The sequence below is a fragment of the Engystomops pustulosus genome, chromosome 4, assembly GCF_040894005.1.
Source record: "Engystomops pustulosus chromosome 4, aEngPut4.maternal, whole genome shotgun sequence".
Taxonomy (NCBI): domain Eukaryota; kingdom Metazoa; phylum Chordata; class Amphibia; order Anura; family Leptodactylidae; genus Engystomops; species Engystomops pustulosus.
The window spans coordinates 150164811-150185229 of record NC_092414.1 but is presented as its reverse complement, the minus strand read 5'-3'; the positions used below and the strand labels follow the sequence as shown (position 1 = coordinate 150185229).

Sequence of the window (20419 nt, the reverse complement as noted above, 5' to 3'; positions counted from 1 at the left end):
GAGGGGTTAATTCTCAGTAACTCCTCCTCCCTCTTCTGCTCTGCTCCCAGTGATGATATAACAAACTGCTTTGCTCTGTTACCATAGCAGAGTTGATGTGGAACTGCCATCACTGCACATTACCTCCCTGAGATGACATCTCATCATACACCGGCCATACTGAAGGCACTTCAACCAACCGACTACAGCCAGACATAGTGATGATTACATGACCTTCCCAGGCAGGTGCAGGACCGTCTGTCCTGTGTTTACTTTGCGCGGAGGATAACAGCAGATTGATTAAAGGGCCAGTACCCCTTTAATTCAAAAAGCATAAAATGTTAATTCTGTCGAAGCTGTGAATTAAACCTTAACCATATAACTTTCAGGGATAATATACATGAATATGTCTGCATCTAAAAGCCACTTGATAACCTAAAAGACAATTTATATTGTACACCTGCCAGATATAGGTAAAATTAATTCTACACAGATTATAGCTTTAATAGTGCTAAACTGGCTTAGCTGAGCTTCATACAATATTGCAAGTACACTATGTTTCATTAGAAAATCTTATGTTTGTCTGAAGCATGATATTAAACTTTGGACTGGATTAAAGAGAGAATGAATCAGATGGATATAAATGACCTCTCAAGTCCCTAAGGGTACAAGAAATGAGATTTCCTTAGACAATAAGACAATTGTTGGCCAAGAAGAGCATCATTAAAATATGATTATATAAGATATAAAACAATGTCATCTTTAAACTTGGATATACTTTAAATGTCCGATTTCCTTCTAATACATTGTAGATACAAATATGATTAGTAGACAGGGGAAGCTGACTTAGATTTTAAATAGATTTTTTTTTTCTTGGAGAATATTATAATTGAATTATGTCACAATAAACTTTGGGATTCAGTCCCAAATAGATACTGACTTCAGCAAAAAAACTCTAGTTAGAGCAAGGTACCCAGATAACAGGCCCCTTATAGATGTTGTGGTACTATTGCAATATTAACTGTCATCCCTATGAACTATAGGAGGTCTGTTAACTGGGTACCTTGCTCTAACTAGAGGTTTTTAGCTGAAGTCAGTATCTATTTTGGACTGAATCAGGTCCCAATTGCACTCAGCACTTATTATGTTTACACCCGGACAATGTGCATCTTTTGTCTATTTGTTGCTCCTGTGTTATCTGTCATTTTAAATCTATAATGGGAATTCTATTTACACAATAAAATTATTTGTTTCAACTATTGTGTTTTCATGTATATTAATTCTGTGTAAATTCAGTGTTATGTTTTGTAGGCGGTGATAGTGATTGGCCTCACACATTAACCTCCAAAACTCTATTGGTGTAGTATAGTTTTTCTATGGAGAATTTTAAGCTAAAAATACTCCAAAATCCCTTCCAAGAAACCATTTATGAACATATCATTAAGGTGTTTTATAATAACTATTAATTTTTTAGATCTTTAAAAAATCCAGGATCGGTAAGGAGCAAAATCTTTTGAACACATTACACAATCTTTTTAGTTTTAGTGAACTGAATAGTTTTGCAGGGAACACCATCAAGCTACAGTTTCCCAGTGTATTTACAATTTTTTATGTGTATTTTATTTGTAAAATAAAGAGAATTAATAAAGCAAGGCCCAATTACACTTTAAATTGGAACGAAAGGGGTTCCTTAATTTTAATTCTGGATTCTGACACATAAATAAATCTGAGAAAAGAAAACAAAGAAACCTGATTGATGGATTTGATGTAAACAATTACAGTAATAACAACAAAAATAATTTGAATGATGTCACCTTCTGAAAACGGTTCCCATTCATACAATCGGCCCATAAACGGCTTGTTGTTGTAGGATGCACACTGCACTTCTCTTGTGCCTCTGTTGTTACCAGGGCACAGCTGTGAAAACAAACAACCAGACATGAGTTTATAATGCAGAGTCAGTGACTGTTTCTGTAAGGACTTTGTATACCCCTAAATAATTAAACAGTGACATAATATTCACATCCACAGTTTGTTACTATGCAAACCTTATTTATACATCAATTTTTTTTGCCATATTTGTGTGTTCCACAAGAAATTGATGAAAGGCATTGAAATTCTACCATTTTTGTGTAGAAAGGAAAAGGATGTTCACTTATAGAACATTTGTATTAGATCCATTATACAAAAGGTTAAAAAAAATGCAGGTATGTCATAATTCTAGACGTTAGCCTATCACAGAGAGCAACCAGAGCTGTGTGTTTGTGCAGCCAAAACCAGGAGTGTTTCCAGTACATGGAAGAGATGCAGGTTCTACTTCTGGTTTTGGCCTTCAAATACTGGTGACTTATAATGGCCATTTTAAGGTATCTTAAATGTCATTTTCTGCCAGTGGGGCATTGCTGTGAAGTTATCTGGGATCAATTTTTCTTGTAGGCACCGGCAGGAACCAATCACTGGTTAAATTGGTGTTAGATTGAGTCCAGATTTCATATTTGTCCCATAAAAATACAGCCATTATACAAAGGTTCGCTAAAAAGAATAATGCAGATATGGCATAATGATAGACATATTCTATAACTAACAAAAACAGTGAAAATTGTTAATGGGGTTGTCCACTTCAGCGAAGAATTGATATTGTTTGTGTAGTGAAAAGATATCCAATTTTCTAATATACATTATGTACTAATTCTTCATGGTTTTCTAGATCTCTGCTTGGTGTCATTCTATAAGAAGTCTCTATGTTTATTTCCTGTGGATACAAGGGCTTAACTTGGAGAGACAGGGCTCCATAGCAGGCCGTGTGTTATACTTGTGTAGCCAAAACTAGAAGTGTGTTGGGAACATGGAGGAGATACAGATCTTTCCATGACAGCTCTTTTTCTATGATTTTGGCCTTCAAATGCTGATGACTTTTAATGACCCCTTCTAATGTGTCCTAAGTGATCAGGACAAGGGCACATCCTCTACACCTAGAGGAGAGGCGATTCTACCATCAACATAGACAAAAGTTCTTTACTGTAAGAGCAGTGAGACTATGGAACTCTCTGCCGCAGGAGGTTGTAATTGCGGACTCTATGTACATGTTCAAGAGAGGCCTGGATGCCTTTCTGGAGAGCAAAAATATCACAGGTTATGGGGATAAAACATTTATTTAATTCTTAAAGCTTGGACTTGATGGACTTGTGTCTTTTTCCAGCCTTATATATTATGATACTATGAAGTGTAGTTTTCTGCTAGGGGAACATTGAAGCATTGCTGTGAAGTTATCTTGGATCACATTTTTTAGGCACCAGCAGGAACCAATCTATTGGTGTTAGATGGAGTCCAGATTTGTCCCATAGAAATCTTTAAGATATTATAATTGATCCACATGCCTTAAAAAACTGTGCCATAACATTGGTGAAATGCTTTTATGAAAGTGGTTTCTAAACTATAAATAGAATAAAATTATGTTTGTAAGGAATTATATTTAATTTAGTTTGGGCTCAAAAATAAAAAAAAAAGTACCCTAAAACACCTTTTCAGGGTGTCCATCTTTTCATTGCTTTTATGGGTAAGAAATGATAATCGCAGCATATTTCCCTCTGTAATAATTCACTGAAGCACATTGTATTAATTTAAGGAAGGGTTTTTTTAAAAACAACAAATAATTACTGGTATTGTCTTCCCAGCTTCCATTATAGTGGTGATAACTGCTGTACAATAAAAGGGGGATTTGGAGAAGAAGAGAAACAATAATTCCCATAATAGCTAAGAATTTGGCAAACTTTTCATGTATTGCATCACACAGCTTGTAAATGAACCAGGGAACCACCTGGATCCCCACACATGTGATGTGTATATAATTTAGTACTATGGTAACCTATGTACACACCTAACTATGAGCTTATAAAACATCTCCAAGATATATTTTTTGCATAGATATTTTATAAAGAGCCTAAAGTACACAACTGGGAAGAGAATAGTCAGATTGCACATTTTACAATGCAATAGCAATTTGTTGCTTGGAAGGAGAATAACAAGGATTCAAGGTTTCAGGTTGAATTTGGACATAATCTATTAATTTATTGTAATAGTTTGTAATGTCTTATTTTGTGTGTATATGTACCCCATCATGTGTAAAGCACGGCAGAATATGATGGCACTATCAAAAAAATATTTATTAATATTGTTACATACCCCAAATCAAAATCACCAATACCCAAAAAAAGGATTTTTAAAGGACACAAAGCTTTAGAAAAATTTAGATTTCCCCTGGAATCTATTCTTAATGCAGAAGCCAGGCTTTCAGTCCAGATGTAACATGGTTGCTTCCACTCTGCACCAGTCACTGCACTGTTTGCCAACTCTTTCCAAATACAGTTAAAACTTATCACACACATCTACAAAGCTGTGTACAATGCTGTACCGCCCTACCTCTCTTTCCTCATCTCAGTCTTACATTCAAACCGTGCTCATCGATCTGCCTGCTAAGAATATTTACTTCTTTAATTTGGACCTTTCACTCATGTCTCCAGGACCTCTTCCAAGCTGCACCAATTATCTGGCATGCCCTACCCTGGAATATCAGACTAATACCAAACTATCAAAGCTTTAAACATGTTTTTAACACCCATTTTCAAGGAACTCCATCAAATTCCCTAACTACATGAACATCAGCTCTCTTCTCATTAACCAACCCTGTGTACTCCTCCTGTCTATGATATCCTACAAGTACTCGATACCAATCTACAGGCTTCTCTGCAGTCGTATTCACCTTGGAATCTTTATATAAGATGGCTGCTGAAGACTGGTACATGCAGAAACATTTTTTCCCTTGTACAAGCTATTCCTTCTGTGTCACCCCTTCTTCCTTCTAAACTCTTGCATACAAGGTCCTCCATAATGTCAGACTGCACATGTTCCTCGAATCAGCTGTTTGGTTCCAGTATTGGGAGATGGATATTCTATACTCTAAACATTATCCAAATTTAAATGTAAGAAAAGCCATTCTTGCCATTACTTTTCTAACTGTAATTGCAACTAAAATAACAGAATTTTAATTTATAATTTCTGGAAAGAGGCTACTGAGCTATATAGATCCTAAAAGATTTATTATTTGTTATTAGAATTTATAAATCATCATTCTAAGCTGCAGAAATCTGAGTGTCTGCCTTTTAAAATTGGTATTTGAGATATCTAGTAGCTAAAATAAGAGCAACACTGAACTTGTGTGTCATATTATGAGCATTGCATGGGACAAATTATTATCATTGTTGTCTTTGGTTGGGGACAAATTTCAAATATGACCAAAAGCAAAATCTGCTTTGTGTGTGTTTCTCCCCATATTTATGTCTCAGGGTAATCTGCTTTCATTCCACATCTTAATAAACAAACTATTGGATTTATGTGCAATTTACATTTAGAGCCTCCTTGGAGACATCAACAGATGTGGGTGATGACAATCTCTGTAGGACTTTTCTTAAATCTTAATCTTATCTTTAACATTTTTATTGTAGTCATTAAGATACAAAATACATAAATACATACATGTTAAATCTCTAAATACATTTTACCAATTATTACACATATTTCATCTTTTAAGTTATCCAGTCCCTCCCCATACCCTCCCAGGTCGGGATGGCAAGTAAAAAAAAAACAAAAACAAATATCACCCAAACAATCTTCAGTTTAACTAGTTTCCCCATAATTTCCGTTGTTTCATTATATTTTTATTACCATCTATTTTTATTACCATCTATTTTATTACCATTTATTACCATTATTACCATCATATTTTTAAACCATCTTCACATAATTTTGCCAATGTTCAATCTCTAGTTTTTTAACCCCTTTCCAATCTTTAGCTATTATTAAATGACCAAGAAACAATAAATCAAAGGGATCAAAGGAGAGATTAATAACTAGTCACTAAAAAATATCTTCCTATATTTCTTTCCCAAAATTTGTTTACCATGGGGCACAGCTAAGACATAAGGGTAATTCTTGTTTACAGCAATCATAATCAGAATTCCCTCTCACCCCTATCCTATAAAGTAAATATCATGAATAGTATATATAATGTTTAATTGAATAAACTTAAAATTATTACTTATATTACTATCCTTACCCCTTTATATATCTTCTCCCAACATTCAGGCTTTAGCCCATTAATACATTTTTCCCATTTCACCTGATTTAGGTGCCTTATATTACTATTCATCTCTTCCATAATGCAACCATATGATTTTGACAAGTTTTTTTTCCCATACTTGATTTTATTAATCTTTAATATTTTATAATTCATAGTGTTTTTAAATAATTCATTTTTTTATTTGTTTATTGCTGCATGTCTTATCTATAGATAATAAAAATACTCCTTATCCCCCAAGTAAAATTGTTCTTTCAATTTATCAAATTTTTTAATTTCCCGTTCATGAAATATTTGTGTGATATATCTAATCCCCTTTTTTTTCCAAAATATACAAATATTTAAACATGCCATTTATGCCTACACCGTTCAATTCAACGTTTTCAATATCAGGGAATCCATCTTACACATCTATTGCTTTCATAATGTATTCATTTTGTAGAATTTCATTAATTTCAAAATTTTCAAAATTGGTCTGACTTTATAATGAGCTCCAAAACCTTACAGATCTTAACATCTGAAATTACACTTTAGATCAATTCCTCTTTATTAAATGTTGTATGTTGTCCTATAAAATAAGAAACTTGACATTTTAAAATATTATAGCCAACCTCATATTGGGTATATTATTTAAGAAACATTCCTCCCAGTGCATTAGAATAGAGGTTACTAGCCCCAGGAAAGTATGAGACATCCTTGTCATTCTGGCATGATCTATGTCAAGCCTTTAGAGGCCTAAATTATATAAAGACAATATGGTATTTTACTAGAAATGTCTAGTAAATTAATGGATCAATAAACCCTGAACAGTATTCGGATAATAAAGGATTGCTTATTACTCATAACATGTTGGCTTCATCCATTAATGAGCTGCAGGGAGATAACTGGGATCCTATCCAGACTGGACATCCCGCTGACTTTGACTCTGATGTGCAGAAAGTATTACTGATATATAGCACACATGTCTGGTGGATCATATTAGAGTCAAGACCTCCATACATGTGTTTTCTATGAAAGCATCATATACACCATTACAAAAGAACAATGTCACAAATTGTTACAAATCACTTTTTATAAACCGTATTCTGCAAATGTCATTATCTTGTATAGATTTACTTAATCTCTGCAGAAATTCAAAGACTGAGTCTTCTGAGTCAGGTCCATTGACATTTCGATTGTCCTGGAGTATAGTTTATTCCTTCCGCAGTAAGTTCAAATATTTGGAAGAGAAACAAAACGAGCTAAAATAATTTTTTCAGGTGTAATAAATCTGCTAAAATGGAGAGATGAGGCGAAGATGAATCTAAAGCTGGCAGTGGCACCAAGTTGTGTAATTCCCATCCAAACAAGTAGTTCATTGTCTGGACGAACCCGTTTAGGTGAAGTAAAATGGAACAGTTCATCCTTCTGATTTGCTGCACATAGAAACATAAAATGTGCAATTATACTGTCTGTATCCTGGTCTATGATTGTGTCTGGTATTTTACAAAGTCATCAGACAATAGCAACATATAAACCCAAAATAAGATCATTAACCAATATTATATAAAAATTACAGTTGCTGTATTATGATGCTGTAGTGTAACCTCTACAGGTATATAAAAGAGCAAGCATACTAGCTGTGCATAAAATTATTCTTCCGGTGCAAGCAGGTAGAAAGTTTATAGAACAAGTTTGGATGGCTAATACATTTCAGACTTACACTTTCTCATATTCAATTCCCAAGTTGTCCATATTTTCATAATATGTACAATTGCAAAGTGGAAAATAGCAAAAAGGTCATAAAAATACAGTAATATGAAAGGTTATATGTGTTTACAACTAAATTGCCATAATCCTTATAAGGGTTATATGGGATTGGTGAAAAGCTATGTAAACCTGATGAAACATTGTTACATGAGGTTTGTACAAGTCTATTATATGCTACTACAGTACATGTATGTATAAGCTGGGTATTACTTGTGAATGATACTGTAACAGTCTTATACGGTTACATTGAAACACATGGCATTCATTCTAAAGACCACGCTGAGAAAGCCTCAAATCTCTTAGATATGAGTGAAGAATAGGGGACAAGCAGATATAGATTTATATGCAGTGCAACTTTCATGGTAAATACTGCTTTTTTGTAAAAAAATGTGCTAAACTTTGATGTGTAAGAACTTGTTCAAGGCCAGGTTAAATTCCAAGCTGTGCCATATGGATCACATCCTGCATTCAAACAAGCTTAGAACTCAGTGGTACCTATAAGTAGCAGATGTCCAGAAACAAAAGTCACCTGTAGGCAACTACTAAGAATGTAGGATAGGAAGATCTGACCACTCATACGGACATACAGACTTTGTCCACTATAATCCATGTACAAATACACAGGCTTATGGCCACGACAAGAGGGCATCCTCTACGCCTAGAGGAGAGGAGGTTCTACCATCACCATAGATGGGGATTTTTTACTGTAAAAGCAGTGAGACTATGGAACTCTCTGCCGCAGGAGTTTGTAATGGTTGATAATTTGAAAATGTTCAAAAGGAGTCTGGATGCCTTTCTGGAGAGCAATAATATAACATTGTATGGAAATAAAACTTATTGTAAGTAGTTTCTGTTGATCCAGGGAGTTATTCTGACCTCCTTATTAAGGATCACGAAAGAATATCCCTGTCTCTCACTTACTCTTTCTGTCTGTCTTTTAGTTACTCTACCTGTTTGTTTGTCTCTCACTCACTAGCTGTCTGTCTGTCACTCACTCAAAGACATTAACTATGCTAAGTTACTAATGAAGAGTACCCGATGCCCGGTACTGTCATGTCATTTTAAACGGTCATAATAAAAACCATCGTTTTAGAACATTTTTTAGTATCCAGAAGATCCTTGCAGCGGACCGTGAACAAAAAAGGCGACACAGGGCAAAATATACAAATTTTTCACTCTCCTGCCTGTTTCTCTGTCACTCACTCTCCCAGCCTGTTTTTCACTCACACTCCTTGTCTGTCTCTCTGTCACTCAGAGAGTAAATCAATGTAAATGTCACCAATGTAAATCGGACCCGAGGTAGAGAAGAGACAAGTCCCTTCTATTACCCAGAAGTTTTGAAGGGTCAATAGAACCTTCTTTTAGCTAAAAATTGTTTCCCTCACATCACCATAAAATCAATGTTGTTATTTTACCTGCCATGAAATCACAGCATGCCTCCATTGACTTCTACTTCTTACCATGCTTCCATGAAGGCATGCTGTGATAACATGTGATCAGATACATACATGGGGTGAATTTAGCAAATGTTAGTGGGTAAAGGACTTTTGATTTCATCACCTTCATCACATGACATAAAGTGCTGAATGGTGAGAAGGAGGCATGAGGAGGAGTAGAAGTGAGTGAGGATGGGAGGACACACCACCATTGACTTTCTGTTGGAATCTGGTTTTTTGCCAAGTCAATTTTTATGCATATTTAATAAAATGTCACACTTCGAATCAAAATTGCATGAAGGTCCCTATTTCTATACATTCCTTGATGCAATTTTGAAAATGGGGAAGTGTCTGTTTTCTTAATATATATATACATATATATATGGTTTGTTAGGGTTTAGTATAATTCTTTATGCTGTAATTTAGGTTTTATTTGTACATAATCCAATAATGCAACAAAATTTCCAGAAACGCCTGGCAGGGAAAGGGTTAAAGGGTGCTGCCTCATATCTTCAGTTGTTAAAGACAGTTTTGAGAGATTATTAGTAAGTCCCCATCTTTTTAGCATTTGTTAGAAGTACAAAGTTAAGAAATTCCATCTGAGCGCTTACTCATATAATTCATCAATCTCAATATTAACAGTCTGTTGGCCATATAATACTACATGTTTACACATTGAAATTCTATGCAATAAAATTGGTTCCCCTCTCTCACTTATTCTACAGGTACTGCAACTTCTTTATGCTGGCTATACTACCACTAGAATACGGCAAGTTAAACTATTTACCATCAATCTTGTCACAAGACATATTAACTGGTATTTGATCCCTCTGAGAAAAAATATTTAGAATATGGATTATGTTGAGTTACAATGTTACACTGTACAAATAAAACAAAATGGCCCACCCAGAGGAAGATATTTTAACCACAAAATAACATGTTAGTGCAGATGTTTGTAATAAGACATAGTGGTAGATATTTTATAGTATAACAAAAGCTAATTTATGTTATGTAAAACCTGTTCAAAAAGTGAAACCTCAAGAACATAAATGTGACAATAAAGTATATATAATATTAATATTATTTCTTTCATTTTGCGGTTAACTGGCACAGATTTTTGCATTGAAGGATTCCAAAAAGAAAATTCTAAAGTCTATATCACTGTACACTTTTAGTCAACATGAACTATTCATGGCAAAATTTTAGATAATATCTAAAATTAAAAGAGGAAATAAGTTTGCATACTAAAGATTGGGGGCAATTAATCTTTAGACTGGAAATTTGTGCCTGTCTTCTTTTTTGTTGGGGGTAGTAGATCTTGATTTATCTGACAGGGTGTTAAATTTGCAATTTAGGTCTATCGTTTTTCTTTCTTCTGGTAGTTAAAAATTAGACTAAACATGTGACTATAAAAGATGCAAAAAAAATGCAAAGGAAGGAGATAAATCCCCCCCCCCCTATTGTCCTTAAACTCTTTTTTTGCAGCTCATGTATCATACTTATGGCTTTGTACGCCTTTATTTTTGAGATTTTGGCGTTTCTGCTGGTCAGATATATCTTTTTCCTTATTGATACATGTGGCATTTGGTCTTTAGTGTATTTGTAACTTTTTAAAACAAAAGGTGCAATCAGTTCTAAGTTAATTTCAAAGCCTGCTCTGGCCCAGTTTTAGATTTCCACCAAAATATGCAAAATTACACAATGGCAAACTTTGAAGGGAGACTGTCTTAGACACAAAAAAGTCACAATTGAGCAAAAACTCCATGAAAAGTCTCAAAATTAAAGAAAAAGGCAAGCCAAGTGTTTGATATGCGTCACCTTGTGTTGCTCATATGTCAAATCTACCTTATTCTATGATCATTGAGATACCCAATTTATACAGATTTGTTTTTTCTTAATATCTATAAAAATTAAATAACATTGCATCATATTCCAACACTTTTTTTTATACTTTGTGTTATGTTGTTGTATTTTTTTTTAGGTATGAGCTGAAGTTTTTATTGATAATTGATATGATATTTGGGAACTACAAGACCTTTATCACTGTTTATAAAAATTTAGATTTAGACATTTGGATGTTTTTTTTCTATTTTGACCTTCACCAAATGGGATAATTATTTTTATATTTTGATAAATTAGGCGTTTTGCGAGGTGAATATACCTGATATGTTTATGATGTTGTATATTTATATATGCTCTTGGAAAATTAGAAATGTTACCGTTGTTTAATTTTATGTATTACCTTTTCAAGCCCCTTAGTATGTTTGAACCTTAGAAAGTCTACTCACTCATATGATTTATTGTAATACCATTGTATTTCAGTATACTGGGAATATATTCCCAAATGACAGTTATGGGACCCTCTGATATTTCATGTAAACATCTTCTTTCTCCTACATCCATGAAGAGCATCATAGTGTACATCAAATCCCAAAAAACTGTTTTTTCTTTCTTTTTAATACAATTCATACTAAAATTCAGATTTTATTGATATCACAATGAAAGTCTCATGCTTTATGATTACAACCAAACATCTATTCTGTAACAGGAGATGTCCTAAAAGCAGTAATCCATGTTTACTCCATTCCATTACTTGTCTAAGTCAGGGGTGCACAACCTTTTTTTGGCATTGTCTGCAGTGTGCGTCAAATTTCCTAAGGCATCTGGTTTGCCAAACTCCCCTTTTCTTTCTCTACTGAATAAGCCTCCTCCCCAACAGACAACTGCTTAGAACAATATGCTCACCATCTTCATTTCAAAAAATATTTTTTATATTAGGGTGGAGATTTGAAATGACCTTAAGTGCAACCTAGTCATTGCCTTGCCACATACCCAGTCAATATTGGTCCTCGATTCAAGCCTGTCATAAATGTACACCCCCAGGTACTTGTAGGTGTTGACCATTTCCATTTCTCTCCCATTGATCCTAATTGGTACTGTGGCCGTTTTGTTCCTCTTTAGGTCGATGACCATCTCCTTTGTTTTTTTGACATTGATCACTTTGCTTTCAATCCACTTAACAAAGTTACTAGTGGTAGTCCAAAGTGTAGAGGGTGAAGAGGAAGGGGGACAGTACGGTGCCTTGTGGTGCTCCCCTGTTGAAGATGATTGTATTGAAAGGATGTATCCTATTTGGACATACTGTAGTTGGTTCCTCAAGTAGCCATAGGTCCAGTTGATCAGGGTGGTGTCCATTTGCAGGGACCTCGTTTTTTCTCTCAGGCCATCTGGTTCTATTGTATTGAAGGCACTGCAAAATTCAAATTAAATAATTCTGTCTGAGGTTTCCCTGCGCTCTAGGTGAGAGTATGTCTTCTCACAGTAGCGGGTCCAGACGCCCCTTGACTTCCTTTTTTAGGTGCTTAATCAGGACTCTTTCGAACGACTTCATTATATGTGATGTCGGAGCAATCGGCCTGTAGTTGTTTGGGCTAGTCGGTTTCTTAATTTTGTTCAACGGTCTGATGCACAAGGTTTTGCCTTAAGCTAACATTGAAGAGTTCCACCAGCACATTGCACAGCTCCTTAGTACAAATATTGCCCCCAATGTACAAGAATATAACTGCTATAATACTGGCCCCTATGTACAAGAATATAACTACTATAAAACTGCCCCCTATGTACAAAAATATGACTACTATAATGCTGCCCCCTGTGTACAAGAATATAACTCACCAGGTCTTGTCTCTCTTCTCACACAGTAAACTCCCCAGGTCACACAAAGCAACCCCCCCCCCAGGTCTAGTTCCACCCCTCCCTCTCCCCCCAGGTCTAGTCCCCCCCCACCCCCAGGCCTAACCCCCACCCACCTCCAGGTCTACTCCCCCCCCACGCCTCCAGCTCTATTTCCCCCTCCGTACTATCAGCAGCTCAGTTCTCTAGCTGATACATAGAGGAGAAGCCAGAGGGTCCTGTGATGGTGACATCAACACAGGTCCTCCCAGTTTTTACTAACTTGTGCAACGGGAAGATCCCGAAGATTATTGCACACATGTTTTATTTAATTTCCTTGCATTTTTTTGTGGCAAAAATGCAATAAAATTGCGGGATAGGTACCCCTAGTCTAAGTTATCTATTATTCGGTCTAGCTCTCCCAACAGTTTTATTCAGAATAACTCTACGTTAAAACAATATTGAATATAAAATTAAGGTCTCCCAGCACTGTCAGCCATACTATGTGCCAGTATATAAAATACACATTCAAAAACTATTTTACAAAGTCAACAGGAGATTGCTATATTTCTAATAGTGAAGAATTCCAGATGTTTTTGTTTTTTTGTTAGGTTCTTCAGGGGTATAAAATATGTCTTTCATTTCCTCTGCCTAAAAGTTTTTGATGTTTCTGGATATATAGTTTTACTGGTTCCAGAAGAAATTTTCTTTGCAGTATTACAATACATTTTAATAAGTTCAGTAGTTTATCATAGTTTAAAAGAATATAAAAGACAGTGTTTCTGAGATCTAAAGTGACCTAAGATTTCCAAATATAAGCCTTACTCCTCTCAATGTGAAGATTCAGGTGTTTCTGTCATCAACCCTATTAATCTAGATTTTATAAATTCATAGCAACAGCTTCCAGGAAGCTCAGATGAAAGGATGCAGTTTTGGAAGATGCGCCAGGTTTAATGAGTCAAGACTGATGTATTCAACTAATATATAATCATTCTCCTTCTACAGATATGTTATTGAAGGTCACCACAGGGACAACTTAAGTAACTGAACAGTGGGGAGATCCTGCCAATCAATGGACAGCCCTAAATATAGCAGATCACCTGCAGTAAGACCTCAAAGGATAAGTAAAGTTACTACAGGCAATCCAAAAAACATTTGGATTAGTATGGGATTTTGAACATTTTTCAAAACTTTACTAACTTCCAATTGATCATTGCATCCTGGTGCTACAGTTTAGTAATTTTCCTGCATGCAGAACTTCATCACAGGTCACAGTGGCCAGAGAGGTCCATCTGTAAACAGGAGTCGTTTGTACGTCACATGTTTTTAAGTCAGGGAACACCTGTATTTAGAAGTGATTGGATTTATGTCAGTGTGTTGTACTCTAAGCAAAAGAATTGGTGGAATAATATGTAACAGTAATGCAGGTGTAAGAATCTCTGAAAGGAATCTGGCTGCTGAGTTCAGCCACGACTGCCTTTCTAGGGGCTTATTGACAGCTAATTTGCAGTATCTCATTCTTGGAAAGTTGAATGGTTGAATCTGCAGCTCAGTGTTAGTCTCAGCTGTGGGTTGAGTAAAGCAGAGCCAAGCCAGTCATCTGCTGGAGGCGGCATCCAGTGGTTGGATGAATCCGCAGGGCTTAGTTCTCTCACGGCTGTTCATACTTTCTCCTGTGATCTACAGTACTACTGCCTGTTTATGTTTTGCTGGACCTAAAATCCTGAACTTGTACCCGAGTCGAGGTCTTAAACCCTAGTCTGAATAAGAACCGGCATCTGAGCCTTTATGCAGCCTGAACTTGTACCTTAGCCACTGCCCTGAACCCTAGTATGAACTGGAACCTGGATCTCAGTCTGTACCCTGAACCTCAGACTGAACTCAAACCTGTATCTTATTCTGTTTCCTGTCTGATTCGGAACCTTGTATCCTGCCTGAAACACAACCTGATCCGAAACCCCAAACCTTGTATTATGCGTGGTAAGAAAACCCAAACCTTGAATCCAGAAACCTAAACTTTGTATCCTGCCGGATCTGGAAACCCTGAACCCCAACCTAATATGGAATCCCAATTCGTCCATAACCCAGAACCTGTACACAGAACCCTGTTTCAGAGCCTGTATCCTGTTCCTGAGCTTTTACCCAATCCTGTGCCTGTTCCCGACACTTATATGTCTGCATATGTATCTGGAACCTGGAAGCCGGTCAATAAGAACAATCTTTCTGTGATAAAAAAAATGATTATTCAACATAATTCAACCCCTGTTCATATGCTATGTTAGGGCATGCAGACATCATAAAGCAGAGACCCATTTTCAGGATTCTTCAGGATGAGCAACATCATGGTGGTGACAGGCGGGTGTGTTTCTGATGGATCAAATACTTAAATTCTAACTTTTTCTGCACATGGAACTCTTAATTCATCAAAAATCATTTATTTTATTGTTGAATGGTACCAATAATAAAATCCATCATTTTCTCGAAAATTGTAGTACAATAATTTAAAATTTTTACACTTAACTCCTCTAGTTACCTTTGCTAACTAGGTCATTAACTTTGGTCCCAGCCTGCCCCCAGTATACAGCCAGCCAGTGCATGCCCCCAGTATATCGCCTGCAGCTCCTACCCCACGAATATATAATCTGCAGGACCTGCCCCCCAGTATAAAGCCTGCAGCCCCTGCCCCCCCAGTATATAGCCTGCAGCCCCTTCCCCCAGTATACAGCCTGAAGCACCTACCCCCCAGTATGCAGCCCCCGACTTCCAGTATACAGCCTGCAGCCCCAGACCCCCAGTATACAGCCAGCAGGCCCTGGTCCCTAGTAAACAGCCAGTAGCCCCCTGTCCCTAGTATACATCCTGCAGTTCCCAGTATACAGCCCCTTACAAGGAACTGACGAACTGTGACGTCAGCGTCTCGCTGACGTTCTAGTATGTGCACTGCCATCAGCACACACTGTGATGTTCTTTAGCTGACGTTACAGCTCGAGCAACGGCACCGCACAGAGAGAGGGAGCCAGAACATGGATGGACAGAAGAAGACCTCCCGGGGGCGTCGGAAGGTGAGTACACTTTTTTTTAAGTAGACTTGAGTATAAGCCAAGTTAGGGTTTTTCAGCACATTTTTTGTGCCGAAAAACTCAGCTTATACTCGAGTATATATGGTAATTTTATTTCTTAAGCAAAGAACCAATAACCTATAGACAACAAATATGTTTTTCATTCTGAAATTTACAGACGGTCAAAAATCGGATGTCTTGTCTGAAGCTTTGTAGCTTGACAAGAAAATATGCTATAAAAAATAGCATAAGTTAGATTTTGGCTGGTTTATCTGGTTTAAAGTTTTGTTCCGTTGAAGGGAGCAACAAATCATTTCTTGGTCAAGAAAACCTGCACATGTGATATGTGGATCTCAAAGATTTTTAAAGAAAAATTATAGTGAGAATGAAATATGTACTATATCAGGAGCATATGAAAGTAGTTACTGTAGATCCTGGTTCATGGTGTACAATAATTCTATGGCAGTCAGATACCCCAGACATACAATATGAAGAATAAATTTAATACATGTCTTGAATAACCTAATTCAAGAATGGAATGTGTTTAATGGCCTTTAAAATGTACAAGAATTTCTTTTGCATCTGAAGAGGAAGGGAGGGTGCATGGTTACTCCAACACAGAAATAAGAATGGGACTACAAGCAGGTGGCAGAGTTCAACACCAAGAATGTATAAACACAGCTGGTAAGTTTAACGTTAACTCAGAGTAGCAGTAAAGTGCCAGACAATCTCAATGTGTTCTCAGTCAAGACACCCGAGAAACTAGTCAACGAGTGGCTGTTGTATTTACTTTTAGCAGGTGTAGATGACAGTGGGAATTGCTGGTTTTCTGTCAGCCACACTTAATTTTAACAATAAGCAATGACAGGGATCCGCTAGGTTTCCATTGACACTATCCTATAACGTCATATGGATTATCTCAAGAATAATCATGTTATCCAACCTTTGGCCAGGTGGGAGCAAAGGACTTACTGACCTAAAATGACCTCAAATGTTCTTCACATACAACTTCCCATGATCTATCTGATACAATAAAATTATGAAAAAGGTTGTATCGGCATGAGAAAGTAAAATAAGAATAATACATAAATTAAGCTAATCTAACTGTAGTAGAGCCTTCGACCTCAGATAGTATGATAAATAGGATGTCAGGAAATCCCATATGAGCCAGTTCACATCTCTGTTATTTCATCAGCCCAAATAATGGTGGAACAAACATTATAGATATAAATCGCTGCATTATAACTTGCCTTACTCGCTGTTTAGGCTTCATACAATTTTTTTTGCATAACTAATGTATCAAAACTGATTAAATAACACAGAAGTAAACTGGAGAAGTAAAACTGGCCCTAATACTGTATACAGATTATATAATAGTCCAAATAAAATAAAGTTTAATTCAACAATATGCTAATTAAGTTCTAAGGCTAGTGGGGGAGTGGAGTAGCCTGAAACCGATCCAGGGGCAAAGGCTACTCCACAGTGGCCACGTCACACCTGCCTCCCCACACCTCTCCGCTCTCTGTTCCAAACCAATTGCATGTCTCTGGCTACTTTTCCTGTGTCGGAGATGTGGCTTTCTTCCCTGAGCACTGCGTTTGCACAGCAGCTTAGGGTCTTCGGCCGCCAAGCTATACACTTCCTTCGGTGACTTGCAGAGCTCAGGGTACAGAGGTGCGTAAGGAGGAAAAGGAGCTACTGTGCTTGTGCATAGCTCTGTTAGTGCCAAAAACATGCAATAAGTTTGGAACAAAGAGCAGAAAGGCAGGGGGAGGGAGGTATGACGTGGCTACTGGGAGCGTGGAGTAGCCTTCGTCCCTGTCTCTACAATGGGGAATCACTAAGAAAGCAGATTACCCATGGTAGAATTCCTTTAACCAGTTTGTCCATAATAAGAGGAAACACAGGACAGAAGATGGCTGATGGTCACATCACATGGCTTGCACCTGCCTGGGCATGTCATGTGATCACATAACTATGCTTGGCTGTAGTTGGTTGGTAGCAGTGTATCCTGTATTGCCAGTGTTTTGTTGAAATGCCATATCAGTAGGGCAATGTGCAGTGATGCCAGTTGCACACATCATTACTATAGTAATAGAGAAAGACAGTCTGTTAGAACACCACAGGGAAAACAACATGATAAGGAGGAGCTGTTACTGAGAACTGAGGGATCATGGGACTTGTAGTATTCTGTGGTGGCCATCTTGGAGATAAGCCTGTCTACTTTAGAAAACCCATTTAATTTTGTGAATCTTAAAAGCAAACTACTTAAGCTCTGTTTTGTGATTACTAACATTATGTTTTGTTGTATTCATTGACTTATAGCATTATCGGTTTTTTTTCAGACGTTCATAATCCCAGAAAACCCCTTTCAATTTAACAGTTACAGAGACTGTAGTAAAATGAAAAAAAGGAATACAAATTACAGTAAAACATATTGAAGTCTAAATTGTATTTTGTATTTCAGATGAAACATTCACTTTATGCAACATAAATCAGCTGCTCTTGGATGCTAAGTCTAAGAATCTCAGACTGACTTTTCTACTGACCTCTGGAGCCTGCAAACCAGCAGACAACTGTATTCCACCCAAACTGTATGTAAGCCAGAAATATGCTTCTTACAGAAGAAAAATCTTTAAAGTGCAGTGCTGAGCAAAATTTAGTGTTTACCCTTACAAACCGTCCATTCATTTTGAGTTATTTAAGTTCATTCAAGTCATTCACGTTTCTGAACAAAGCAATATAGCTGTACTGTCCAAAATGAATATGCCACTATGCTGTCACAAGACACTTACACAAGCATAGTGCACACACAAACTTCAACACTTGGGTGCATCACGGATTGCAAATTATTAAAGGGAGACCTCCCATTTTATTTACATATGTTATAATAACATTCAACCCTATTTTGGAGGTTTTCAGGGGTCATGGAAGAAATTTGATCTTGAAGATGTTTAGCTGCTTGACAAAAGGCTGGTACTGTTTTTTTTGGGTCAATGTATGTAGTTCATCAAGTCTAGTACCATGTTCTACCTTCTCAAATCCCATCCCTTTCTATACCTGTCCTAAAATGGCTGGAAAAACCTGCTCAATGAATCAGTCAACAATTACCCACAGGCATAGCCACCCAATATTTTGTTTAGGGCTTAGGGCTAAACTAAGGGGTTTTGGATCAATAGTAAACAATATTAATTATCAAGTATCAGCTGTAGCTTAAAAAATATTTGTTTGCCTTTTTTTGTTTGATAATATCAGTATAATACTGTATTTTTTAGACTACCAGACTTACTTTTTGGGCAAGAAATCATCAATATTGACTACAGCTTATAGTCTGATGGTCAGGAGGATCCAGCACTATCAGAACCTTCTGACTGCTATCCTGGAAAATGGGTGAAGCGCTAACAAAGCACATCACCAGATCTTTGAGAGAGCAGAGCCACTGTACTGCTCTTCCCAACATGAATATTAACGCAGGACCTAGAGAAGTGATGGCGGATCTTTTGGAGACAGAGTGCCCAAGTTACAGCCAAAACCCACTTATATGTCGCAAAGTGACAACATGACAATTTAAGACATAACTTATTGATTCCTGCTGTATCACAAGTTTTTATTGCATTGGGATCCCGAGTTCAACAATATAAGAGAAAGATTATGGAGAAATTTGGATTGTAGCTTCCTTCCAGGGTCCCCTGAAAAGAAAGGATCAGGGGACCCAGAACAGGAGCTCCAATGACAATCCATTTCTATCCACACCTTCTTGCTCCTCATGAAGTCCTGGCAGCCAAGGATGTCGCTTTAAATAGTGCTGAGCTTCGCACCTCCTGGGCTATATTGGATCACAGGAGAAAGCCTTGAGTCCTATCTGGCAAACTCTGTGTTGGGGTGAAGACCTGGGTGCCCACAGAAAGGGTCACCTCTGGCACCCATGACATAGGTTCGCCATCACTGACCTAGAGTGATGTCATAAGTATGTGACTGATCACACACTTTCTGCATCACTGCAAGGTCCTTAAACACTTTCATGCTGCCAGGGGATTGGGCCAGAGAAGAAGTTATGGCTGTGACTGGATATGAGGAAGAGCTCTGCATGTGCTTGAATGGTTTTAGCAGTGTTGAGTGTATTCATGTGAGTGAATGTATGCATGTGGCAAGAGGTGTGTGAGGGGTCATATCGGAGCCGTGTTTGACTGATTGATTGTAGCAAAACTGTATACAATTGAATTGATATAGGAGAGCTGTTTGTGAGTGAATGGATGTAGCAGAGCTATGCAATTTTTTTAGATCTGGGGTGCATCTTGTAGTCTGAAAAATAAAGTATTCAAATGAGGATCAAATATTCATAATGTTCAAAAACTAGATGGGATGTTAATACTTTGCCATAAAGATTATTT

At 37.0% G+C, this 20419-nt stretch overlaps 1 protein-coding gene across 1 annotated transcript in view; it reads right to left on the bottom strand.

Moving 5' to 3' along the window:
• Window positions 1–20419, bottom strand: part of THSD4 (thrombospondin type 1 domain containing 4) — a 450024-nt gene that overhangs the window by 299099 nt on the left and 130506 nt on the right. The window contains exon 6 of the mRNA XM_072148083.1: window positions 1794–1896. Within this exon, the coding sequence (XP_072004184.1) occupies window positions 1794–1896 (103 nt within the window). The remainder of the gene's footprint in view (window positions 1–1793; window positions 1897–20419) is intronic.